The sequence below is a fragment of the Lonchura striata genome, chromosome 15, assembly GCF_046129695.1.
Source record: "Lonchura striata isolate bLonStr1 chromosome 15, bLonStr1.mat, whole genome shotgun sequence".
Taxonomy (NCBI): domain Eukaryota; kingdom Metazoa; phylum Chordata; class Aves; order Passeriformes; family Estrildidae; genus Lonchura; species Lonchura striata.
The window spans coordinates 10,716,879-10,743,964 of NC_134617.1; the positions used below are offsets into that span (position 1 = coordinate 10,716,879).

Consider the following 27,086-nt stretch of genomic DNA (forward strand, 5'->3'; position numbering starts at 1 on the left):
CGTTCGGTCATAGGTTGGACGCGATGATCTGCGGGGTCCTGTCCAACCTCATTGACTACAATTCACCTCCACTTTGGATTTGGAATTCTTGGCCGTTCCTGACTGCAAGGTACGAAGGGCAGGGCAGCCGTCGCGCAGCCCTGGGCCCGGCGGGAGCCGCAAAGCGCCCGGGCGCAGGGCCGGCTCCGGCCCGCCCCGCCGCGTGTGGCACACCCGGCCCGGCCCGGCCCGGCCCGCCCCGCCGCGTGTGGCGCACCCGGCCCGGCCCGGCCCGGCCCGGCCGAGCCCCCGCCGCGCCTCCGGGCGGAGCGCCCCGGGCCCGCCCCGCCGGGCGGCGCGGCCTCCCCGGGCCCGCCCCCGGGCCGGGCCGGGCGCGGGGCCGCGCGGCCGAGCGGGGCGGCCGCTTCCTGCCCGCGCCTCTCGGAGCCGCGGCACCGCAGCTCGGCCGCGCTCGCCATGCGCGACTACGACGCGGCCACCGCCTTCCTGGGCGAATGGGGCCTCTTCCAGCGCCTCGTCTTCTTTCTGCTCAGCGCCAGCATCATTCCCAATGGCTTCAACGGCCTCTCCATCGTGTTCCTGGCCGGCACGCCCGAGCACCGGTGCGCCGTGCCCCGCGGGGCCAACCTGAGCGGCGAGTGGCGCAACGCCAGCATCCCGCTGGAGCTGCGGGGCGGGCAGGAGGTGCCGAGCCGCTGCCGCCGCTACCGCCTGGCCGCGCTCGCCAACTTCTCGGCGCTGGGGCTGCGACCCGGCTCCGACGTGGAGCTGGAGGCGCTGGAGCTGGAGCCGTGCCTGGACGGCTGGGAGTACAGCCGCGATGTCTATCGCTCCACCATCGTCACCGAGGTGCGCGGGAGCGGGAGGGGAATCCCGGCGTGCCGGGAGAGCCGCGGGGTTATCGCAGTGCCGCTGCAGCTCCGCCGCGTTCTCTGCCGGCTCATTGATCTGCTGCTAAACCTGCCATGCCGAGTTTATTCTGGGGTCTTCTGTTCACTGTCATTTGCATAAGAACGAGGAAGGAAATTTTTATAGTGAGGGTGATGAGACACTGGAACAGGTTGTCCAGGGAGGTTGTGGATCTCCAGTGTTCAAGGCCAGGTTGGATAAGGCCTTGAGCAACCTGCTCTAGTGGGAGGTGTCCCTGTCCGTGGCAGGGACTGAATGATCTTTATAATGTCCATTCCAATCCCTTAACATTGTTTGTTTCTATAATGAGCTTCCAAGTGAAACCTGTTTCCTTACCCAGCGAAACTGATCACTCTGCAAATCTTGGTTCATCGGGTATCCGTGCAAGGGGCTGGAGCAGGGTCAGCACTGGGTTCAGCTTGGTGTGATAGAGATGTCTTTTTGAACATCAAGTTTTATGTTTATTTTCTTTCTTTAAAAAAATAAAGGTGGTAGAACTCATAGGATCACAGGGTGGTTTGTGTTGGAAGGGGCCTTAAGGAACATCTAGTTCCAACCCCCTGGCAGGAACACCTTCCACTAGACCAGCTTGTTCCAAGCCCTGTTCAGCCTTGCCTTGAGCACTTGTAGGGATGGGGCATTCATAGCTTCTCTGGGCAGCCCGTGCCAGTGTGTCACCACTCTCACAGTTTAGCGTCACCCTGAGTTGTGCAAGATGCACGGGTTGGGGAGGCCTGGTTTGATGCTTTATTCAAAGGACTCTGAACTGTGTGCCCACAGTGCCTCTGCTTTGGTCTCTGTGCTCACGTGCTGGGACAGGTCATGTTTGTGTCTGTGCAGGTACACCGCTTGCATCAAGTCTGGGCTGTGGGTAACCTTACCAAAGGTGAAGCTGAGCTGCTTGTCACTGCTTTCAGATGAAAGCTGTGCAGACCCACAGAAGCAAGGAAATGGGTTTTGAGAAGTACTTTTGAGGAACACTTGAGTTTCAATACAAGTATAGGCCTTTTTCAGAAGGCTCACAAAGCCTGTACAGTCCCATTGAGTTTTATGGAGCTGGAGCTCCATAACAAACCTGCCATGATTTCTTGTTTTGCAAATAGGGCTGTGGTCAGTGTTTGGACAGTGATGGGTGTGAGAACTAAAGGACCATAAGCTGATCTGGGCACTAAGGAGCCATGGCAGCACAAGGAGGATTAGAAATGGTGACACAGGAGTTGTAGGAAACTCAGTCAAGGGTTTGAATGATTCTGACAAGTGCAAGGCATTGCCTCATCTGCTCCTAAAGAATTGCTGTTTTACTGGAGAGGAAAGCTGCTGGGAATGTCTCAGCTCCAGTCTTTGCTGGAAAGGCTGTTGTGAAAGGTTGAGTACTCTCAGGGCAGTGTCAGGCAGTTGGCATCTTCTGGGGCAGACCTTTCACAGGGGCACATGGGTGTTCCCAGTGCTGTGCTGTGATCCTGGCTTAGATCTAGTGCTTTCTCTTTAGAGCTTCACTCAGCTTTGGCTTGATGTTAATGAAAATGTCTTGAGCTATTGGAGTATGGTGCAGGAGTTTTACAGTCTATAAGAAAAGGGTGCTGCTCACACACAGTGCTGAGACTGCCCAGGCCTGGCTCCTTGTCTGTGTGACTTGGCAGATGTCCCGTGCCCGTGGGAGGCAATGTTTGTCTGCCCAGGCATCATGCACTGAGGCAGTATTTTTTTCTCCTCTAATATGAATGCATCTGAGGGAGTTTTGAAAGAGCTGTGGCCTTTCACACACTTACAGGTTTTCAGTGTTTAACTTGTTTAATTTCTTGGCTTGGTGGTGCTGCTTTTATGATTAACTAATCTTGTGTTTAGTTGCATATCTCTAACATGTTGAATAATCATGAGGACCTTTGTCCCAGATTTCCATAGCTGACACTGGGAGGGGGAAGGGGGATTTTTTTTTATTAAGAAAGGTTTTTGCTGAATCTCTCATGACTTTAGAGAAACCTTGTTTATGGTTCTGCTTTTCAGGGGAGACTTAAAACATTCAGTTCTCTCCTACTTGAAGAGAGACTTTCTTTTCTCACAGACTAACAACAGAAGGTTATTATTAGCCAGTCTGCAGTATTTAACCAGCTTGGTGTAACAGAATCCCTTTCTGTCTTTTACTTTTTGAAATGCTGTAGCTCAGGGCATAAGAAGGGCTTTATTTTGGCTCAAGAAACCAACTGTGTCATTCTAATTCCTCCATAAGTCTGTGTAAAAAAATGAATGTAGGAATGGTAAAAGTTTATACATGGTAGTAAAAGGACTAAACCAGGAGTAATTAAGGGAAAATATTAACTTCTAGCAGTCAGAGCTGTTATGGGGCTATACCAGGAGTAGAATTCAGCAGTGCAGTTAAGGGCATGAGTGCACTAGAAATATGATATAATGAGGTGTTAGATGATACATCAGTCAGAACATTTTAGTTCACACAAGAGTAATTCTTAAACAGTGAACCATAAACAGATGCTGAATTTTGGATACACCTATTCATCCTTAGCTTCTAAAAAGGTGTTGTATTGTTCATCAGCTTGAAATCAGTGCAGGTGGTGTATGCCAGATTTTTGCATGCTTTGTGCCTGTTTTGCTGTTGGCAAACTTTTGGGCCTGTTGGCTTTTGCAGAGGAAGGATGACATGGTGGGAATTGCCAGGTGTCTAGAGGCTGGTTATGTGCAGGGCTGGTGCTCCATCCTGTCTGGGTGTTCAGAGAGGGAAAGTTCTGGGCAGAGACAAGGGCCCAGAGGTTTCCATTCTGCACACCCCAGGGATCCAAGTGCCCTGCTGTGCTGTCAGACCACAGGCCCTGGAGATGAGTGGGTTATGCCAGGGCTGCAGGAAGCCAGGGGAGACTGCAGCAGTGACATGTGCAGGACACCAATGGGCTCTGGGGCACAGCTGGGTATCCAGAGGTTTCCATGTTCACCCTGCTGGAAGACAGAGGGATGTATTGTTTCACTTTGCCAAAATAAAAACACAGACTTATGCTAGATGTTGTAATTTATAGAGTCATAGAATCATAGACTGTTTTTTATTGATTGGGAGGGACCTTAAATATCACCTATTTCAACCCCCTTCCTTTAGGGACACCTTGCTTTAGACCAGGCTGTTGCAGGAGTGGGGCCAGCAGCTGAATTGTAAATCAACCTTGTGTTATCCAGGTTCAGCTCTCACCCATCTTTTCATTAATGTTAGTCACCTCCATTATTTATCATCTTTTAAAACAGGTGCTTCTTTTTTATTGTTGTGGGTTAATATCTGCTTATCACTGTAGATGAAGTTTATACTCATAACTTTGGAGCCCTAGGAGCTGAAAAAGCCGTTTGCAGCTTTGCAAAAGCTTAGTATTACTAGTCTTGTCAGAAGAAGGAAAAGAAAGTCTGGTTTTCGTTTAGTAAGTAAATACAAATGTCTGACAAATAAACAAAGGTATTCGCAAAATGCTGGGTTTTTCAAGGTGTGATTTAAAAAGCACATCATGCAGTAGTGTTTGGAATTGTAAAAAGTACAGCTATTTCTGACATCACAACATAAAGTAAGGTTAACATTGTTAAAGAATAGTAGGCCTGCAATTGATCTTGTTAAATGGAAACAGTGCTCTTTTAGAGGCACTGTGGACAGTTAGTGACAAGGTAAAATTTCCTTTATGTTGCCTTTACTTTTAAATTCAAACTTACCTCAGGTGATGGCAGTGCCCTTGTTTCCTTTCTCTCCAGCTATCTCAAAAATGTGATGTATGGGGAACAGTTCCATTTCTGCACTGGAATTGTAAAATATTGGTCTATTTCCTTCCTGTTCTATGCAAGCTTTATCTCTGTAAAAAATGTAAAACAACTAGAGGAGTGAAAATTAAGCAGAATGCGTATTTTGTAGACACAGACTTCTGTTTGCTTTAGATAATAATTTTCAATGTAACATCCAGACCTTTTAAGTATTTTGAATATACAAATGTGTTTTTAGAGGAAAGGGTGTTTAATAACACTCACAGCTCTCAATAGAGAGTACAAGCAGAGAATACTTGTATGGATATAAACAAAATCACATTCAGCTTCAAAGGTTCTCAGTACTTGGCTATGGGACGGAGATTTTTTGAAGAACCTGCCTCTACTTGCTAAGAGAAGCAATGGAAGGAGGGAATACAGGGTACTGGGCCAGCTTCAAAAAGTCTTGATTTTTAAAAAGAAAATATTAATACACGGAACTTGCCACTTAATTTTTCATTTATACATGTTATTCTGAGCAAGAGAGGAAAAGAGTTTTAAAAAAATGAAGGAATGTGGAGACACAGTATCTTGTAGCTGTAAAAATTGTTTTGTCTCTAAGGCTCTGCCTTGTAGGACAGGAGTATAACCAGGTGAGGCTCTTGAAGGTTTTTGTCCAGCATTATTTAGGGTTCTTGTAGTGGCTTTAGGGAAGGGTCTTGAGTTTGTGTGAGGGAAGAGATCTGATGGAGTAATTTATAGAGTTTTTATTCTTCTCAGTTTTGTCACTGGGCTTGCCTTTCTAGTAAGGGATTCAGAGACATGGTTCCAGGCTGCTGGCATGTGAGAGATTAAGCAGAACTTGGAAGGTGCTCTCCTAGAGAGGTGTGTAAGTGATGGCTGTAAGTGCCTGGGAGTGTTTGATACTTGGGCCCCAAACCTCTGCTTGAGAAGCAACTGCTTCAGTCCCTTTCCTTTTTGGTCCCCCTGCCTTCTAACCCAAGCTGTCCACATTCCTGGCCATCTCCATAGCCTGTCCCTTGTCCCCATCCCCTCTGCCCAGCTGTCCTCACCAGCGACTGGCATCAGCCAAGGATCTGCCTATGGAGCTGCATAAGCACAGCTCAGCTCCAGCACACAAGTGAGCATTTGTGCTGGGTGTGAGGCTGCTGAGAGACATCTCCCCAGCCTGATGAATGGCCTGGGAAGTAGAAAAATCACAAAACATCTATAAGATGAGTACAAGTTTAAATACATCTGTAAGATGAAGACAAGTTTAACCTGCAAGGATGTCCTAAAGTAATAACAAAATAGATCAAGAATGCTCTGTTCCGTTGGGTACCAGTGTTGAGCAACTTGATGCTTCAAAATCAGCAACTGCTCTTCGAAAACAGGGTGGGAATGTTTTTCTGCTGTTTGAAGCCCAGATACCTTGCCAAGGTTAACCTTATCTTGTTCACTGGGGCAAAGGCTGTTACAGCTAGCAGGCTAGTTCAGAAGATACTAAGAAGTGAAAATAGCACATGATTTTAGAGTACTAGGTGACAGTATGCTGTGTCCAAACAGCACTACCAGCAGCAGGAGTTGATTAGTAACTACTGGCACACTTGATCTTTGCCATGCTGATGTAGCAGTGTTGCCTTGGTGACTTCCTCTTGGACAACGTGCAGGTAAGGGAAGGGTATGGTTGCAAAATGATTCTGGAAGGATGATGCCATCATCACTGCCAAGTACTAAAATAGACCTTATAGGTGTATCATTAATGAGTTGAAGACTTCAACATTTATTTACTGGGGCAAAGGGTAACAGACCTTAAAATCCCTTTGTTCTAATTGTTGTGCTTCTGTGGAGTCTGTAAATAACTGGTATTGTACAACCAAGGTAGTTCTGCTTTGGAAATTTGATGTTGAAGTTCACTTTGATGCCTGGTTCAAGTGGTCTTCAGCATGACAGCTCCTCACTGTGCTTTAACAGAGAGGCCAGAAAAACAAGCTGGTAATCATTGCCACATTAGAATGCCCAGTATGTTTCCACCTGCCAATGCAAGAAGGTTTTGGCAGAGCTGTGCTAAACATTTTAATACCATGAACTTTTCCAAGAAAGGTCTCCACCTCAGTGATCTGAAGAAAATGTTTGTTATAGGACACAAACATGCCAGTGTCCGGAAACCCAAGTGTTGTTCAAGCCTTGTGCCAAAGTGCAGGGTGTAGGACAGATGAAAGGAGATGGTGAACTCACAGGAACAGGGTGATCAGCTGGAAAGTGTGATCTGTTTAGTAATGACAGACTAATCACCAAGACAGATTTTAGTTCTGTTATTCAGGATGTCTGACTGCAGTAGTTGATACAAAGAGAACTTTTTGTGAGTAGGCAAGTCTTTATGACAGCAGGATTTGTATTTGTGCTGTTTGTTTCTCTGGTAGGTGTTGTCATATAAAGGCATATGATAACCACTGAAACCTTTGATCTGTATAGATTATAAGTTTGATAACAATCATTTACTGGTATTTCCAAGTCTCCAGGTATATTTTACTGAAGCTTCCTAGCTGGCTTAGCCTCTGTGGTCATGACAGGCTCAAGCTTTCTTTAATCTATAATGAAGTATAGCTTTTGTTGAAAAATACAGATTTAACTTTAAATGTGAATTATAGTTCATAATCTAAATGGTGTTGATAAGTGTATTAAGTTCAGTTCCTTACCATGAGTGGGATACATTTGTTAACACATTAGAAAGCCACAGTTCTGGAAGGGACTTCTGTAATGATACCAAATCGATGCTGGTGGTGGTGGGATGTGCTGGAGCACTGCCTGGAGTGCTGCTACCTGAGCTCCAGGTGCTGTGAGGCTGGAAAGGCCTGGGGAGGAAATGCTGAGGGTTGTGAAATCTGATGGAGAGATTTTTCAGACAGAAAATCACAAACAGATTTATCAATGGAGAGGTTATGAAATTACGTGAATACAGTTACAAATTGGAAAAAGGTGCATATTGACTTTAACAATAGTAATTACTATGACTGTCTTATAAATATTAAGATAATGTAAGGGCTGGCAGCTAAAGATAGCTGGTGAGAGTGTAGCCTGTGTGAATGACCATAATTCATCTCTGGAACAGTTCCCAGTTCTAATTCAAAACTGGGTGCTATTCCATGAAATAAGCAATGGCTCAGTTGTATTTTGACATGGGAATCTGGCAGTGGAAGGCCATTGCTGGTGTTGTTCATTCTGTGCAGAGTTTTAAGTGATCCTCCAGCCTTAAAACATGGACTAGGCTGTAGCTGTAGCGTGGCTGTTAACAGGCTGAGGGCTGTGAGATTCCTGGAGTCAAAGGCTCAGTGCTGAGGAGATGGGGCTGGCAGACAGTGAGACACCAGCATTCCCATGTGTGGGACTAGGCATGAGATGGATGGGGGAGCTGGAGCACACAGCAGTTTGTTATGGAGCAGATCAAAGCATTGTAGGGTGTTCCCTGCAATTAATTGAAAAAAATAACACTCAATTATTTGTAACTGGGAGACAAGGAGGATTAATTATTCAGGTCAGGGTGAATATTTTCATTTTGGCCTTTAAAACCTAAAATTTTCCATTGCTAAAACATCACAAGGGCCTTGAGGGAGCTGTTGGAATAACTATGCTCAGGAGGGTTTGGTCTCACATCAGAAGCATCTGTTGCTCCCAGTCCCTCTCCTGCAGGGCTGCAGCACCTGCCTTCTGGCAGCAGGTACTGGGAGAGCTCTGGGAAACTGGTTTTATATCCTCCAGTCAGAACATAGCTGTGAAGGAGGGGAGGAGGGATCCCTGCTGGGTTTTGTCCTTTCTTCTAATATTTGCACATTTTTTCCCCCAGAAAACCAAAATAGAACTAAGAGTCTTTTAATAATAGTTGTTTATGTAGATGGAAAAATAAGATGAATGCTGTTTCAAAAACATCTGACTGAGCTGGGTAGGATCTTGAAAAATATTGAAGACTTTATTTAATAAATATTTTCTTTTATTCCTCATTTTTGTTTTAATTTTGGAAATCTTTGTTGGTTGGGTGTATCTTTCAAGTTGTATTTCAGAGATTCTAACTGACGTTAGTTAGATTCCCAGTGAAGAATGAGCAGTCTCCTGTCTCTCAAAACCATATTAAAATGTAATATTTTTCTTTCTATATTGCTGTTGCTATAGTTCAATTTTTCTTGAATTAGGAATGTGAATTTTTAATGGGAAACATTACTATATGCAGGGAGATCAAGTTTAGGAACTATTTACAAGGTCATGCAGTGACAAGGGGGAATAGCTTCATACTGACAGAGGGCAGGGTTATATTGGATATTAGGGGGAAATTCTTCCCTGTGAGGATGGGGAGGCCCAGAGAAGCTGTGGCTGCCCCATCCCTGGAAGTGTCCAAGGCCAGGTGGGATGGGCCTTGGAGCAACCTGGGACAGGGGAAGGTGTCCCTACCATGGCAGGGGTTGGAATGAAATGGTCCTTAAGGCCCCTTACAGCCCAAACTATTCTGTAATTCTGTTCTCACTCCTTCCAAACCCAGCTCAGCAGAGTTTAGGAGGGAGGGGAAATCCTGTTAATTAAAAGACTTTCCAATTCTCTCTCCCTGCAGTGGAATCTCGTATGTGCCAACGACTGGAAGGGACCCCTGAGCACCTCCCTGTTCTTTGTGGGTGTCCTGCTGGGATCTTTCATCTCAGGACAGCTCTCAGACAAGTAAAGTATATACACCAGAGCTCTTTGATGCTCATTTGTAGGCATTTCTTGTATAGCAGCTTTCCTACTAGTGTCTTTCTGCAACTGCTAACCTATCTGTTCTGTGGCTGTCTAACCTGAGTGTGCACAGAGTGTGTAGGGAAATGTGCTGAGCTAGAACAGAATGTTACAAAGATTGTTAGCAGTTGTTATCTACATCTGCTTGTTCTTGCAACGAAGTCACTACAGCAAACTGGTTTCTTATACCAGAAAACAACATTGGAGATGAGTTTTGTCTGGAAAAATCTGATCAATGACATTCTCTTCTACTTATTTTGGAGTATGTTCAGATGGATCCCTGAGGCTTGTTTTATTTTTATTTATTTTTTTTTTTAGTTTAAATTGGAATTTTTATTTTTATAAACTATAGCTGCTCTTTCTCATCATCAATTACAGCATTTAAGTCCAATAATCTGTGTTTGTGGAAGCATAAATGCTGTTCAGCTGTACTCCAGAGAAGCAAGACTTTCTTGTTTATTAGTACAAACATTAAAAAAACAAGGAAGATACCATTAATTTCTGTCATGCCAACAGTTGTTTGTATTTTGTAAAGCTCAGTTTTTCTGATTCCCTCCCTGGGATTTGCTGTACAATGCATTGTGTGCTCTTTCTGATTCCCTGAGAACAATATATGGTTCTCTAATTTGCTGGTATTTGCAAAGTTTCTGTTTCACTGAAACATAATCTGTATGCCACAAGTCTTGTGGCATCATTTAGGGCCTTTCCCTGGCTTCCTGCCTGTCAGGTTGGACCAACCTCGAGCTGAGAGACAGTGAGCTTTAATAATTAACCAGGCCTCCTGTACTTCTCTCCAAAGCTATATGCCATGGTTTTTGTCCAAAACATCCCAGGGCAGGCCAGTGTTTGCTCTCTCTGTGATCCTGCCTGGTTCCTCCCCTCTCAATCCTGCTCTTTCCCAGAGCAGAGCCCGCAGGCTGCTGCTGGCCTCGCACCCCATCAGTGCACCCTTGTTTGGTGAGGTCCAGCAGTGGATGCCTTGTCAGCTCCTGTTAGGCAGTCATCACTGATGAGCTCCCAAAAGCTCCTGGGTTGTGTCCTGGAGTGTTCAAAGCCCTTGTGATGGCCAGCCCTTTGGACACGAGGAGGTTTCCTGTGGTGCTCTGCAGCAGGTCCTGTTTGCTGTTTTCTGAGCAGGTGGCTGCAGCAGACACCCAGCACTCATGCTGGCCTCCCTGCTAATCCCAACCCTTGATCCCAGCTGGCTTGTCACTCACCCCAGGCAGAGCTCCATGGATTCCTGCTGCCCTCCCACGTGAGGGAATGAGGGGTGATTCCCCTCTTCCCTGTGTGTCTCACCACCTTTTCCTGGTGCTGCTGCTTCAGAAGGTTCAGGTGCTTCCTTCCAAAGAGCTCCTTGTCTGCTACAAGGATCCTGAGCATCTCCCATGGTGGCTGCCTGGCAGGTGAAGCAGAAGCTGTTCTGGTGCCAGAATCCATGAGCTTCCCACCTTCCCACCCCTGGCAGGCTCCTGCAGCTCCTTCCCCTGGTAGCACAGACCCTCAGCAGGCGCAGGTGAGGCCATTGGTGCAGCCCATACCTGTAGCCACTGAGGGACAGCAAGCTCCTTCACTAGCTCCTCTCCATGAGGAGAATGCTCCAGCAAAGCTGCCTGCAGTGTTCTGCACTGCAATGGGCCTGAGACATGAAGGTTGACAAAATATTTGGGGGTTTCAAGTAACAGTCTGTTCTTTGTGTGTTGTGACCCACCTGGTGCCCACAACACCAGCTGTAGAGCTGCAGGTCAGTAGGACTTTGGAGCTGTGAAACCTGCATTCAGACATCCTGTCCCTGCAGTGTGGGGCTGCCTGGGCCAGGACAGCAGCAAACACTCTTGCAATAACTTGACAGGTTGAGTTTAGTTTAATTTCTTTTCTCTTTGGTTTTTGGGTTTTTGTTAGTACTTCATCGGGAGGTCTTCTACAATCCCTTAATTTGTTCATACTTAAACCAAAGGCAGTGAAGATTGTGGCACAGCATCACTGGCTGCCAATAGAATCTTCCAAATCTGAGTTTTACTTCTCTTCCATAAGGCTTTTTTCTTTTTCTTTTTTTAACCTGTTGATCTGTCAGGGACCATGTGCTCCTTGGAGGAGGAGAAGCATTGGATACTCTTGCACTTTAAGTTACTTATTCCTGATGGTTTGTTTCGCTGCTCATACTATCAGTAAGAAAGGAATAGTGTTCCAGCACATACTTGAAGATACTACATACTAGCAGCCCTTAGAATATTAATTTCTCTTGGCCAGTGATGTTTTTAATGTGTTTAGTATAGTTGTGCCTGTGTCACATTTCCTGAACCTCTGCTTTTTGCAGACGTTTTGTATCTCCTTAAGTATGCTTATAAGTAATTTTATTTTTCTGTTTCTGTAGATTTTGTTCATTATGTTGTTTAATCACATTTTTTTTTTTTCCTCTTCTCTTTCTTTTTTTAATCTGTCCATGGAAGGTTTGGCAGGAAGAATGTGCTGTTTGCAACTCTGGCAATGCAGACTGGCTTCAGTTTCATACAGGTCTTCTCTACCAGCTGGGAGATGTTTTCAGTGTTGTTTGTGCTGGTTGGCATGGGACAGATATCTAACTACGTGGCAGCATTTGTTCTTGGTATGAAAGTCCTGCTGGTCACTGCATGTGTCCTTTCATCTTGTGCTTTTCCTGCTCCTTTTCAGTACTGACTTAGGGTTGATTTGTTTTGCCAAGCAACACTGTTAAGAGTGTGGCCTCACCATGCATGAATAACTTCTCTTCTCGTTGGAAGCTTCCAGCTGATAGAGGTGCAATTTGAATTATTTCTATGGTTTACTGTCCTAAAAGAGGCAAAATCCCAGAAACCGACTCTTTGAAGTAAAGTCTATCTTCTAGTGGAAGAGATAATACATGTAAGACATGATTTTTTGGAGATTGGAACAAGATGATCTTTAAGGTCCCTTCCAACCCAAACCATTTCATGATTCTATGATTTTTCTGGGATTTCTGATGTCCATTTCGGGGTCTAAATACCTGTTTAAAAGTTGCAAAAGAACCAAGATAGGTAGAGTAATTTTTATAAAGTCTTCTTTAAACAGCCTATAGTAAAAATTTAAATGTCATCATGACTTTTGCTTTGTATACTTTCAAGCTAACTAAGACCATATTTAATCATGGGAATGTGAATTATCTCATTAATCTGAGATTTTAAAAAAATTTAATGTTATTTACAGTGACTTCACTGTCCAAAATGCCACATGGTGGCAAGAAATTATTTCTGAGCCAAGGAAGGCCAGTTCAGGGTTGGAAGTAGTACTTAGCTAACCTCACTGCACATAGCTTGCTGCAACTGCTGGCATCTTCTTTAATTTCCATGGAAACAAGATAGATTTTTTTTTTTCTCTCTGTCTCTTGATTTGATTTCCCAAAACATTTCAGAGGAGGCACTTACCCCTGTCCATGCATTTAATTCCCCTGGCAGTAGCCTGGTCTTTGTGACCAACATGAATTCCAGATGTCTAGCTCAAAAGACTGAGAATTTTGACTAAATAGTCTTTTAGAAGGTGATACAGGTTGGGAACTTAGTTGAGGCACATTTTAATTATTCTTTAAAAAAACTGGTCACTCTTCATAAGCTGGAGAGGATTCTGCACATCAAGCTATGTTTAACTGTTGAGAATGTCAGATGATTTCAGCTCCTCAGGTAAAATGTGAGATGCTAAAAAGATAAAATTAGAGAAATATGAGCTACATATTGAGCTACAGAAATGCTATGTGGCCCAGTTCTCATTCTTTTACACATATAATTACCTCCACTGGTGCAGGATCACAGCATGAAGCAGCTTGGTGGTGTCTCTCCAACTAGACAGCAGAGTGCTATGTCCTGCAACTCTGTAGTGCAGTGCATTTCAAAGCCAATTGCTAGGGGTATTTTTATTAAGTTACTTGGTTGCTATTAAGTGAAAATGCTAATAATCCCTTTGCTGTTTTGAGCAGGCACAGAAATCCTTGGCAAGTCAGTCCGTGTGCTGTTCTGCACGCTGGGTGTGTGCATCTTTTACGCCTTTGGTTACATGCTGCTGCCCCTGTTCGCTTTCTTCATCCGGGACTGGCGGATGCTGCTGCTGGCGCTCACCCTGCCCGGGCTGCTCTGCATCCCGCTCTGGTGGTGAGTATAACTGACTCGCAAGGCTTTGCTCTTTGGAAGGTCCTGTCTGCAGATTTCTAAGATGATGAAGCTAATGAAATTTGGGAATGGGTGGGTGAAGAATGATGTTGTCCTTTACTCGCCCAGTTGTTTAGCTGTCAGTCCATGGAATTGTATGTGATGTGACTGATGCCCAAGAAACCTACTCTTCATGTTCTGTAAAATTAAGTCTTGCACATGCAAAGAAAGCAAAAAAAAAAAGTCAATAAAACTTCTGCACCAACTGAAATCCACAGGCTTTTAAGTATAGGTCTGAATAAGGGCAGAAGGAAAAACCAGTTGTTTTGGGCATTGGTAGGGTGACACAGATATGACAAACTACAGCTGTGGCACTTCTGTGTTTTCTTCTGTAGCTGTTAACTACTACTTTTGAGGGGCATGTAAAGCTGAAACAGTCCACGTGGTGGTGGTGTTTCTTCATTTACAGTAGCAGTTGTGTTTGTGTTATCATCTCGGTTCTAATGCAATCCAGTGATCCAATTCTAGTGCACTCTGATTTGCCTGTCACAGAATTTACAGTTACTAATTTTATATGTGTTAGCCTCTAAGAATGTGTTTAATAACCTACAGTGTGCTGCTTGTGTGTTCACATTTCTGAATTTCTTAAACTAATCCCACACTTGGAATGTTTGGATTGCTCTTTTTTTCTGAGTCACTGCTAATTCCTTTAATACTTCTGAAATCCATAAGGGCATATTAGTCTGGTCTTGTTCCTTACACTAGTCTGCTGTTGTAAATCTGATTTCTGTTGTCACTGCACTAATTCCTGCAAGATGTGGCATGTTTAAAGATCTTCTTGCCTGGAACAATGTGTTGGTCCCTTCAGCAGTTCTTTCTATGGAAATGCAGGCTTGTTATTCTGAACCTTCTCTGCAGGGTCATTCCAGAGTCTCCGAGGTGGCTGATCTCCCAGGGGAGGTTTCAGGAGGCAGAAGACATCATCCGAAAAGCTGCAAAAACTAATGGCATTACAGCCCCAGATGTAATATTTGACCCTAGTGAGGTAAGACGTGTTTAGCAGTCCAGTTGTTTGCTGGACTTTATGTAAAGCAATTAATTCCATACAGATGAATGGAGTTATGCCTGCACTGCATTATGTGCTCCTCAAGTGGGTGAAAGATCATTGTTTTCTGCTGAAAAGCACAATACCCTTTCCCTTCATTGCAAAGCCTTCATGGTCCTGTTCCCACAGGAATGCCAACATGCATCCTAATGCAAACATCTTCTTCATCCAGTTTTCTGCCACCCTTTTTCCTTTTAAACTCCCTTTTTCAGGGGAAGATAATGAATTTGAAGTACCTATTGCTTAGTGATCTAAATATTTGCACCAAACAGATTCTGTGCTTATTCAGTCTATAATATAACTCTGTATGACACAGGGCTAATCCTGGCCAGTGACATTGGAAATACTGTTACTCTAGTTCACTTTACCTCAATTTCTAATCTACATGAGGGAAAGCAAAACTTGAGTCCCTTTCAGGTGAAGTAGTGACAGGTATCTTTCCCATCTCTTTCTTCCTACATACTCCTGTTTTCTCTGCAAATCTTTCCTTTGAGCTGAAGTGTGCCCTTAAGGTGTAGAAGCAGTTCCATAGACATTCAAACATGACCTCAGAAAGTCAAGACAGACTGTTTGTGTATTCCAGGAGAATGGGCACTGACAGATCTCCAGAATCCGTCTGGGCAGTTGTTGGTTGACAGTTGAAAGTGTCCTGTGATTGTGATGGATTAACACTGGCCCAATGCCAGGCACCCACAGAGTCAGAGTTACTTACTCACCCTCTCCTGCTGAGCAGTAGAGAGGGAAAAAAATTAATGAAGGTTTCATGAGTGAGATAAGGGCTGGGAAAAATATTTCAAAGGTAAAACAGGCTCAACTAAAAGTAGCAAAGTGAATTTATTACTAACAGAATAAGAGGAGGATAATGAGAAGCAAAATAAACCCTTAAAACACTTTTTCCCCTCAGCCCCTCCCTCCTTCCCACTGACATCACAGGGAGATGGTGTGGGGGTTTTGGTCGGGTCATCATCGAGATTTTCTCCCACTGCTCAGGGAGAGGAGTCCCTCCCCTGTGAGGCTGTGGAGTCCATCCCACAGGAGACCTCTGTCAAATTCTCCAGTGTGGCTCCACTGTCAGGAGCAGCGGGCAAACCACACCTGCTGCAAACGTGAACCCCCCCCCACGAGCAGCAATCCTCCCCAGACTGCTGTGGGTGGGTCTCTCTCCACGGGGTGTAGTCCTCCAAGGACAGGCTGCTCCAGCCTGGGAGCAGGGCCCTCTCTCTCCACTGGGTCTTACACTGGATCACCTCCTCTCCTGCTCCACTGACTCCATGCTGTTCCCTCACATGTTCTCACCTCCTTCTCTTATCTGGCCAGAAGAAAAAAATTGTGTGTCTCACTTTGATTTTCTTCTTAGATATGTTATCACAGAGGCATTACCGACCTCTCTCATTGGCCCAGTTTTGGCCAGCAGCATCCTCAGAGCCATCAGGGATTGACTCTGCTCGACATGGTGGGAAGCTTCCAGCAGCTTCCCACAGGAGCCATTGTTGTAGCCCCCCTGCATGAAAAACCAGGCCATGCCAAACCAGTCCAATCATTTAAATGAAAATACATATAATATATATAATGAGTATAATATATTCGTTTGCATTACAATGCCTCTGTTCTGGGCTAAGGAGAATGGGAAGGCATTAAGCTGTAGGTGTTTGCTCCTGAGATTGAAACAGATTCCCTGGTGTCGAAGTCAGCTGAGGTGCAGACAAAGCTCTTTGTGCAGACTTATTCGGAGATAGTAGGGCAAAATCCCGGTCTTACTGGAACAGAGTAAGAATGCCAAGAAAACACACTCCCTCTGATACCTTTTCTTCTGGATCTTCCTTAGAATACATCTTTTTCTTCTTCTTCTTTCTTATGCTGTGGCCATAAAAACTCATCTATTGCCAGCACTGCAGCAGGAGAATAGAAGATAAGCTCTGGCTCCCAACATCTGCCTAAGATCACTGTTCCTGGAATCTTCTCTCTTGTTCTTAGAAAGAAACACAGATGTGTTTGCTGTCTCTGAATGGGGATGGATAGTGAAGGAGCAGAAGGCAGGGGCAAGAGTAGGGATTTTGTCCCAGGAAATGCTGGACAAGGGGAAATGCTGCTGTTGCAGTAGGTTGGGCTGGAGAATGTGGTGTGCATTTACACACATTAGCACATCAGCTTTCAAAACATACTAACTTTCTGACCATCAAAGGAAAATGAGCTGGATGAACATGCAGAACTCCTGTTCATCTTTGTGCTTTCTAAGGCAAAAGTAATATTGTGGCCAAAAGATATGTGCAGAACTCATCTGCATCAGTGGTGTATTTATGCTGTTCTTGTGTCGGCTCTCTAAAAAGCTGGAAAGCAGAAGTCTTACAGCCTTGTGAGGGTTTAGGAAGTATGTTTATACTGCAGAGAGGTTCTCAGAAATGTGGCTGGCCCTTTGCCTTCCTCATTTGGAGTGTGTGTTTGGGATAGAGCAGCCACCCAAGCTTACGGTTGGAGAGTCCCTCAAGCCTGTGCAGCTGGAGAGCAGCAACTGCAGAATTTTGACTCCAGAGATTTCAAGCCAGTTGAGGTCCAGCAGATGATGAATCACAAAGCAGCTGTGGAGCACAAAGAGGGCCTGGTTGGTTAAGAAGGGATAGAAATGTTTGGACAATAGGTTTAATTTCAAACCATCATTTTGGTTTCCCTGCCCTTCTCTCATAGCATCTTGTTAGAGACTGTCCTGGTAAAAATTATGTTGTCTGCTTATCCAGCTTTTAGAAGGCAAGGACCCTTTTTCTCATCACCTTACTGAATTTTTCTCTTCCTGATTTTATGGTTTCTTTTATGGCTTGCTTGTTTCTTCTTCTTCTTCTTCTTTTTTTTTTTTTTTTTTTTTTTTTCTTCTTTTATTTCTTCTAATTTCTTGGCAACAAATAGTGCCATGTGGGAATATCATGTGATTTATGAGAAAGGGCTGTGAGCTATGAAATGACTACAGTTTGTGTGATGTAAGTTTGGCTTCAGGCAGACTGAAAGCTATCAAAGGTAAAGGACTGTTTGGCTTTTGTAGAAAATGAGAGTGATTAAAGCAAATACACAGAAATTTGGTGTGTACCAGATTGCTGTTTCATTATCCAGACCTTCAGAACCAACTATCATTTGGAAAGAATTTTCATGTTACTGCAGAGACTAGAGAAACTCCAGGTTGCTTTATCAGAGCTGATAGTTTTAATCAATGGAATTTGTCCTCTTAAAAACACCTTTTCCATATTTTGAAAAATCTTTACCTTGGTCCCCCTCTTTAGGAGTCTAAATAGAGTCCAAATTTAAAAAAAAAAAAAAAAAATTTCAGTCTTACCAAACAGAGAATTTGTTTTCATACTTTGTGGATTAATACCCTTGCATTGTTTACATGGGAGTGATTTTATGTTGAGTGGCTGGAAAGTTTAATGGGGAAAGGAGAAGATTGTTGTCTTTTTGTTTATATTCTTAGAAGATAATCTCAAACACAGGCTGGATAATGATGGGCACTCTTCAGCTCATTAGCCAGTTTGTCTCAGTTTGAATACATCACTCTTAGATCTAGCTCGGAGTAGTCATTGTCTAACTCTGCCCTCCTGCAGTTTATTGCAGCAATTCTTGTTAATTGTTGCTGTGTCTGCAATGGACTAGAGGACACTTTATCACTTTGTTTTCCTGATGTTTGAAGACTATTCTGTGTCTTTTAAGATGTCCTTGGTCTTCTGGCCCTTAGGCTAAAGAAACGCTGTACTTTTTTTCAAATCCTTGTTACTCTCTTCTAGTCTGAGTGCAGTTGATTATCCAGGTGCAGTGCTCAAAACTGGATGTAAGAACCCTCCCAGTAGTGACATGTAAATCGTGATTTAATGCTGTTGCTTAATAATTCAAGTAACAAAAAGCAGTTTTTTTGTGAAGCCTCAGGCAAAGAAAATTATTACTATAGAATTATAGAATGTGCTGAATTGGAAGGGACCCACACAGATCATTGAGTCCAACTCCTGGCCCTGCACAAGACACCCCAAGAGTCACACCAAGAGCCTGAGAGCATTGTCCAAGTGTTTCCTGGGCTCTGTCAGGCTTGGTGCTGTGACCAGTTCCCTGGGGAGCCTTTTCCAGTGCCCAGCCACCCTCTGGGTGAAGAACCTCTCTCTGATACCCGACATAAACATTCCCTGACTCAGCTTCATGCAGTTCCCTTGAGTCCTGTCACTGGTCACGAGAGTTAAGAGTTTCAGTCTAAATTTTAAGTGATTTTAAATGAGAGAGGAGCTTCTACTTTCACAACTAGCTGGCTCTTACATGTGTTTTGTTAGAAGTCTCTTTCAGCAGATCAAAATACTGAGGTATAAGTTGGTGGTAGGACTTGGTTTCATAATCATTATTTTGCAGGAAGTTAAAGTTCCCATGTTTTGTTGTTTACTCTTTTACAGCTACAAGATGTGAATTCCCAGAAGCAACAGACATACACCATTTTGGATCTAATAAGAACTCGAAATATCCTAACTATCACAATTATGTCAGTGCTTCTTTGGTAAGCAAGTGTGATTCAGGAGTATGTAGCTTTAAATTCTAAGGTATTCTAAAGAGATACAGACAAAACCAGCTCAAAAATCAATGACTAGCTGGCTGAAACAACAACATTCTGGTTACATAGGTTCTTCATTTTGGTGACAGTGTAGGAACACATCTGGGTTGGTGTTCCTTTCTGAAACAGTCAGGCTTATCCTGAACTGAGCCAGAATCCAAACAGCTGTCAATGAATGTGTGGGAATGCTGCCTGATTCCTCTTCTGACTGTAACAAAGTCTTTTTAGAGGAATGAGTAATACCCTACCCCCAGTCAGAGAACTTCTGCCCAGGGATCTGAACATAATGCCTGACTTAGGGGAGAATCTTTCAATTTCTTTTGTATTGGCTCTTAGAGGGAAAATGTTGCCTTTTAAGTTCTCATCTGAGATTTCCCTATATTTTCCTGCCATCTGCTTTGTCTACTTGTCATCTTTAGCTTGGTTTTCACTAGCTGAAGCTATGCTTTGTGCTCAATTTGATTAAAAGGTGGCTATTTCCTTTGCTAGAAATCTCAGTAAAGCTGTAAACAGAGAGGGTAACTGAAAACCTGCCAGAGGCTGTACAAGTGAGGTTTAATTAGTGCATGTACCTAATGACCAAACCAAGAAGGTCCCTCAAGTGCTTGGGAGCCAACTAAGTTTATATGCTGTCTTTTTGAGCAATGTTTCATGTTCCTTAGTGAGGCAGAGCCTCAGAGTTTAGTGCACTGACCTGCCAGCACATACAGGATGATGTGGCATCGTAGGTCAAAGGATGATTTGGCTTATATTTAAACCAGATTCTCTGGCCCATCACCAAGCACAAGGCCACAAACACTCTGAGAAGGGAACTTGTGCAAAAAACAGCTCAAAAAGAAGAGTAATGTTGGTTCCTTGCAGAAATGTCAGTAAGGTGTCTATAATGTCCTACTGCTCAAGTCCAGTCACTGACTCTCAACGTTTGATTGGAAGTGAGACTGCCCTACTCCTCATCTGCTTGATGTGGGGCAGTAGCTCCTGGGCACAGCCAGGTTTGTGTGTGTGGTTGTAGAAATCAAAGGCAAAACCTCAAACCCAGGTTTGAATTGAACCAGCATTTCTGGTAGGATGAAGCAACTGAGAGAAGCACTGACATGACAGTATGTAATCCATTCTATTGCATTCAGTAACCCATCCTGAAGGGCTTTTTACCACATCAAAAATCAAGTTTTATGATAGGCAGGAAGAGTCATAGAGTTGTAGTTGACTTACACACTCTTACCTCCTCTTGCAGAAAAGCATTTGGTTAAGTTGGGCAATTTTTTCACAATTCTAATTTGTATGTCAGTGACCTAATATCCTTTAAATTAATTTCCCAATATATAAAGATATAATATCCTGTGCTTCCTCACAGCACATACTTTTCCAGCCCGTGGTGTATTCTGTATCATGAATTAAAAGTTCTCACAAAAAAAGGGCTATAAAAGAGGATAGTTGCAGACAGCTATATATCAGCTTTACATAGTGCTGAGTGTTTTGTTAATTTTGACTAAGTAACAGGCCGTTAAACTATTCCCTTTGCAGGGTTTGCACCAGGGATGAAGAAGTTTGGCTTCTTGGCACCCTAGGATGTGTAAATACCACTGAAGTTTTTCTACAAAAGATATAACTATGTTAAGGTTTGCCAATATAATGAGCTAAGGCAATCTGCTACCAAAAGGGAGTTCCAGCACTACAGCTTGTATATAAAAATAACTCCAGGGAGCACACGGTGTGTAAAACACTGCAGAACTACTTCTGAGAAGAATGGCTTAGGGCAGGGCACCACAGCAGCAGGGGGTAACTCTCAGCTGTGTCACTTCATGCTTTCCCAGGTACACTAAGCAGCTTTATTTGAAGCAACTGGACCATGAAAGCTCTTCCGATACTCAGTGAGCTCATCTTTTGTCAGTGGTGCACTTGGTGCTGTGCAGTGGTTTTGCTCCAGGTTCTGTCATAAGGCAGATGCTGGTGGAGATGAAGTGCCAAGTGTTCTGTGCCTCATGTGTGCACCTGGACATGTCCTAATCCACTGCCCATTATTTCCTTATTTACCACGTTATACTTGTTGGTAAAGTTTAACTTTCTCTACCCAGCACCTCCCAAGACAGGACAGAGTTTGTCTCCAAGGCCAGTTGTGTATTTCTCTGGATTACATGGAAGCCAGCTGTCATCTGGCACAAATTTGAGATGGCAGTGATCCAGCCACCAAGCTCTGTCGTGATGCACTGGCCAGCCCAGGCAGCCAGCCATGCCAGTGTGATTTGGATGCTGCCCAGCCAGCTTGGAGCATGGCAGAGAAACTCACGGGCTGTTTGGGCCTGCCAGGATAACATACTCCTCCTCTCTGACTTCATACAGAAAGCATGGAGCATGATGACCCAGAAACAATGCTCTCCACCCAGAGCTCCCTGGTAAACATAGTGGAAAGCTGCTGTAGGCCACAGCAGCAGGAAAATTCAGTAGCTCAGATTTTCAGATTAAGCCTATCAACAATAGTAATGGCAGCTACTGCATTACTGCAGTGTGAATGATCATCACTTTCCTCCCAGGGTAATCTATTTTTTTTTTCCTTTGAATTCAAGAACAGTGTGAAAGATCAAAAGCATCTGCATGGTTTAATTGTTAACTTGCTGTTTCTGAAGTCAGCACTGCAGCTGCTTTAGAAGTGAACAAGTCTGCCAGATGCTGATTTTACCTAACACAGCCATTTCTGTGCTTGATGGAAATGTGGAAGAGGTTCATGGCAACCTGAGGAAGAAGAGAGATTTGTTTGACCCTGCTATTGTTTCTTTCAGGATGATAATCTCAGTTGGCTATTTTGGACTTTCTCTTGACACGCCTAACTTGCACGGAGACGTGTATGTGAACTGCTTCCTCTCAGCAGTGATTGAAGTCCCAGCCTACATCATCTCCTGGCTGCTGCTCCGCAACCTCCCCCGACGGTACTCAATGGCTGCTGCGTTATTCTTGGGAGGCTGTGTTCTTCTCTTCATTCAGCTGGTGCCTTCACGTATGGAACCATTAGTTGATCTCACATGTCTATGATAGGTGACGTGCAGTACCTTGCACGGGGCAGGTGTGGAGGAAAGTGTCCTGAGGGGACTAAGTACAGACACTCGTGTCCTGTCTTTGCTCCTCTTCCTTGGTTCTCAGTACAAGTAACTGCCACGCCAGGACACTCATTTCAGTTTGAAAGGTGGATCATTGGCTTTGGGATGTTGGGATTAGAACTGTAGTCCAGTTTTGCCTCTAAACTACGTCTCTGGCAGGGTGTCCTGGTAAGGTCAGGTGTAAAACCAGGACTAAACCAAACAGAATTTGGTAACTGGAAGTTACCAGGGGGATGCAGAACTCCCTTCCCAAACAGCTATTGATGACTTCAGAGCTTGTTTAAAGAATTACTTTTAATGGAGTCATTGTGGAAGTCTTTTTGGTAAGCAGAGATGCTTGTACTGAATTAGTGTTGATAGTTAAAATAATGTGTAGCTACTGGGAAGGAGGGCCAAGCAACATTTGTTGGATTTCAAACCATGTTAGATTAATAGGGCTATGGAGTCATTACTGATAACAATATTGAATATAAGGTTTTGCCTAGGACTCACTTAAAAATCAAAGATACACAAAAGAGAATGTGCAAATAGTGCCTTGCTTATTTTACACGGGTAATATATGTGCAGCATTCTCAGGTTTGATGTTTTTTTCCCCCTGTTCTTTGAGTCACTTGGACATTGATACGATCTGTTTTGATTTTGAAATCTTAACTGTTTCAGTTAAAGTCAACTCAACTTTCTATAATTAAATTATTATAGCTAAGAGTGTTAATGAAACTAAGAATGTAGCTAAGAACGTTAATTAAAAATCAGGTTTTTAGGAAACCTAAAATGAAATAATTTGTTTCAAATGTCTTACTTTGTTCACTTTATTAAAAAGGCATATATAGCATTTTTTGCAATAGCAGAGGTCTGGCTCCTGAATCCTGAGAGGATCTCAGCAGTTCTGTCTCTGTTCTCCTTATTTTTCACTTGGCAGGAAGCCCTGTTCTCAAGAGAAAATGGAAATGATGATTTTTAGTAATTTTAAAAAGAAAACATTTAAAAAGAACATTGCTTATGTTTGTGGATATTTACAGGGAAAAAAGACACCACGTATTGGAGTCAATTAGGCAGGAGTTACACAAACAAAGGAGTTAAGGGATACAATGAATTGCAGGAGCCTAAGTCCTGGCTGTGTTTGGATTTCAGATCTCCGTGCACTGTCTATTCTACTGGTGATGTTGGGCAAGTTTGGAATCACATCTGCCTTCTCAATGGTTTATGTTTACACGGCTGAGCTCTACCCAACAGTAGTAAGAAACATGGGAGTTGGAGCAAGTTCCATGGCCTCCAGACTGGGCAGCATCCTCTCACCTTACTTTGTTTACCTCGGTGAGTTACCTGGGCTGCAGGAGAGATGCACCAGACTCAATCCTCTTGCCTCAATAAGGATGCTTCTTACAGCTATTTATTCCCACTCCCTTGAATCCCTACAACCACAGTTATAACAACATACACCTTGAATGTCAGGCTCTGATGGGGGTTGTTTGGTTTTGTTTTTACTGAAAGCACAAATCTTACACAGGTAAAGCCCTAAACCTTGGTACAAACATTACCATAGAACCACAGGATGGTTTGGGTTAGAAGGAACCTTAAATATCATCTCATTCTACCTCCCTGCCATGGGCTGGGACACCTTCCACTAGACCAAGCTGCCCCATGCCCTGTCCAACCTGGTCTTGAACACTTCAGGGATGGAGCAGCCACAGCTTCTCTGGGCAATTATCAGAGACTGAGAGCTAATGCAGGGGGTTTTTTTTCTTTCTTTTTTTTTCTTTTTTTATGTTTTACATAGGTGCCTATGATCGATTCTTGCCTTACATCCTGATGGGAAGCCTGACTGTGCTGTCAGGAATTCTCACACTATTCCTGCCTGAAAGCTATGGTATGCCTCTTCCTGACACCATTGATCAAATGCTGCGGGTGAAAGGGTAAGTGCCACCTGCTCTTAACACTCCTCTGCTCTGAGGAATGGACTTGCCTAGGTATGGTCAGAGGGAGAGGCTGGTTTTGGCAGCAAAGGTAGTACTCTGTTGAAAATACAAAAGTTTAGCTGAAGTTTTAGTCCCTCTTCCCAAGTGTAAATGGTCATGTGTACATCTCTCAGCTCCAAATTTACCATTTGACTCTGATGACTTAATAAAAGTATATCTGAGGAATGCATTTTAAATGTGTGTTGCTTTATCAAGCTATAGGGACATATTGTAGGTCCTGAAAGTCTCCTAAGTGCTGGGGAAGAGCTAAACTCCTCCAGTTTAGTCCAGCTGATCTAAAAGGCACTGACAACATTTGGGCTTTTGCCATAGCTCCGATTGAAGGTGACACAGGAGCATAGATGTGGTGTCAGAAAGGAACCTTTTCACATGAAATGAGCAGGATATTAAAATTAGGACTCAGATTTTTTTTTTTTCCCCTAAGTTCTCTCATCTGTTTTTAAAGTTATTTTATTTTTTCTTTCTTCAACCCCCAGGTTGGAATACAGGCCTCCATCTAGTAGCACAAGGGATTCCAAGGAGGAAGAAGAAAATCCAGAGATTTTTAAAAGCACAGCTTTTTGATGGAACTCCTATGTCTTTCCTGGTGGACTGAAAGTTAAATGGACTTTTCTTCTAAAATTTATTCTAGAAAGGGCTAGTGGCAACACTTTGTTTTCTGTAATTTGAACCTTATTTATTAATTTAAACACCGTATTTCCTACATTCTCTTTTTATATGAACATAAATACTTTGTAGCCTTCAGTGAGAATTTTTTAGCCACGGTTCAGTTCATGCAGTAGTACCATGGAGCAGAATCTGATCAATCTTTTGTAACTTTACACATATAGTTCAGCTGAAAGATACTTGAAAATGAGTTCAAGGGCTGGCAGGGTGCCTGGATTCTTCAGGGAACCTCCTCCAGAGCTAATGCTTACATCAAGAGGTAAAAATTGCCTGAAAAGGTTGCTCATTGCTTTTGGTTCCTTGACGTCTGTTTCTGGACAGGAAACTTATTTATTATAGTGAAGGTTTATGACAACGTGCCTCTCTGTGATCTTACTCAAATGACTTTGCACGTGCTGAATTTGTTACCAAATTGAGAAAGATGCAAAGAAAGATTTTGAGAATCAATTCTAACCTGTTATGTTTTAACTCAGCATAGACTGAAAGGATTGTCTTGCACAAAGTATTTAGCACTGAAATTTTGTTCACAAAATTCACTTGATTCCAATGCTGGAGTTCAACTGTACCTTCTTGGTGAAGTTGTTTACATCTGACCTTGGATATGGCCTTTTTTTCAGGCTGGATTTATTCTAAATAATGCAAATGGTTTCACCTGTGTGTAGAGGGAGTTGTGTTAGTTTGGCATTCTCCCTTTTCAATGTGTGGTGTTAGTTTTATGTGTAAATTGTTTTAATGTTTTCTGTGCAATTTGGTTGATGAAAACAATTCTCCTGTCTTTGTTATGTGTTTTTCCCACTCATACACATGCACACAATTAATATATTTAGTTGTAAATTTTTATATTAATCATGTCACTGCACTGACCTCATGGTGGAATGTACTGAGAACAAAACTCAGAATGTATCTCTGACCCCTGATTTTCAATCTTAAAGTGTCAACTATATGATTGCTGTGAGGTCTTTTCGTTCTAAGTTAAGATTCACTTAACTTATGTAATCAGTGAATTGCTTTTAAATTGTTCAAAAAAACCCAACAAACCCACAAATCTTGTTGATAGTCTGCCAAGAAACTGTCCTCGTACTATGGAAGTTTGGCATTACCTGTGTTTCTTGAAATATACAATATATATATATAGGTACACAGTGTCTCATTTGTGCTATGCTGGTTACAGTGTGACAAATGTGAGTGGTGAAAGATTTCTCTCTCATGGCACTTGTGTTTTGTTCTGTCTTGTTAAATTAAGACAATAATAATAAACAGCCTAAACCTTTGTAGCCTAAACTCTCAGGGTCCTTACTCTACTGCAGCAGCTGGCTGGGGAAGTTTTGCATTTTCTTATGGTGTTTAAATATACAGGTGGTGTTGGCTGATTCCAGACTTCCATTAATTAATATCCCAAATTCTGACCTTGGTAACAGACTCGAGAAATGGGACTGATGTGTACTTTGGACTGCTTGTCACAGGAAGAAAGTAGAAAATGCTATACAGACTGTAGTGATTTGGTTAAATCCTTCCTAACAGTGTCCTGAGCTCTAGGGTTTCCTTTAACTTTTTTCATTTTCTCACCTCTTTGTTTAAGATTTTCATTTATGAATGCAGCAAAGAGCTGACCAATGTCCCCAGGCCAGAGAACAATACCAACAAACACAGTGTTGTCAGCTTTTCCAAGGAAAGAAATCCAAAGCTTGAGGCAGGTTCAGTGTCACTCCTGTTTAGTAGGTTGACAAGCCCTGAGCAGGCAGGTTTAAAATGCAGTGTATGATTTGAAGCTACTACCAAAATTGAGAATCTGGATTTTACAAACCTCACTGTACATCACAGGATAGCCTTGACATGCACAAATACATGTCAGGGTAGTACATGTAACAGCCAGTCCCCCTTGCCCAAAAATATAACCTGATTTGTTAGGCTTACAGCATTTTTGAAACATTAATTGCAAGCATAAGAGTACTCTGTACAACGTAGTACAGATGTTTTTCTTTGTAATGCTTATGTTTAGGGACTGGAGCATTGAGAAGCAGCTTTTTTTGTGTGTGTTGTAGAAGAATGATCTGGTAACTGCAGGAATCTGAGGCAAAACACATTTAGCTGCAACTTCCTTGTAATGAATTTGCCAATGTAAACAACCATGTTCCATAAGGCTCTTCCTGTAAACAGCTT

The 27,086-nt window shown here is 43.2% G+C and overlaps 1 protein-coding gene across 1 annotated transcript; it reads left to right on the plus strand.

Moving 5' to 3' along the window:
* The first annotated feature begins 391 nt into the window (after window positions 1-391).
* Window positions 392-26,207, plus strand: LOC110481037 (organic cation/carnitine transporter 2). Its single transcript, XM_021549450.3, has 10 exons — window positions 392-849; window positions 9,227-9,330; window positions 11,838-11,992; window positions 13,352-13,523; window positions 14,439-14,565; window positions 19,038-19,138; window positions 21,970-22,184; window positions 23,416-23,598; window positions 24,062-24,197; window positions 24,737-26,207. Exons 1-10 carry the CDS (start codon window positions 457-459, stop codon window positions 24,822-24,824), a joined length of 1,674 nt encoding a protein of 557 aa, XP_021405125.2. The 5' UTR covers window positions 392-456; the 3' UTR covers window positions 24,825-26,207.
* Window positions 26,208-27,086: the final 879 nt, after the last annotated feature.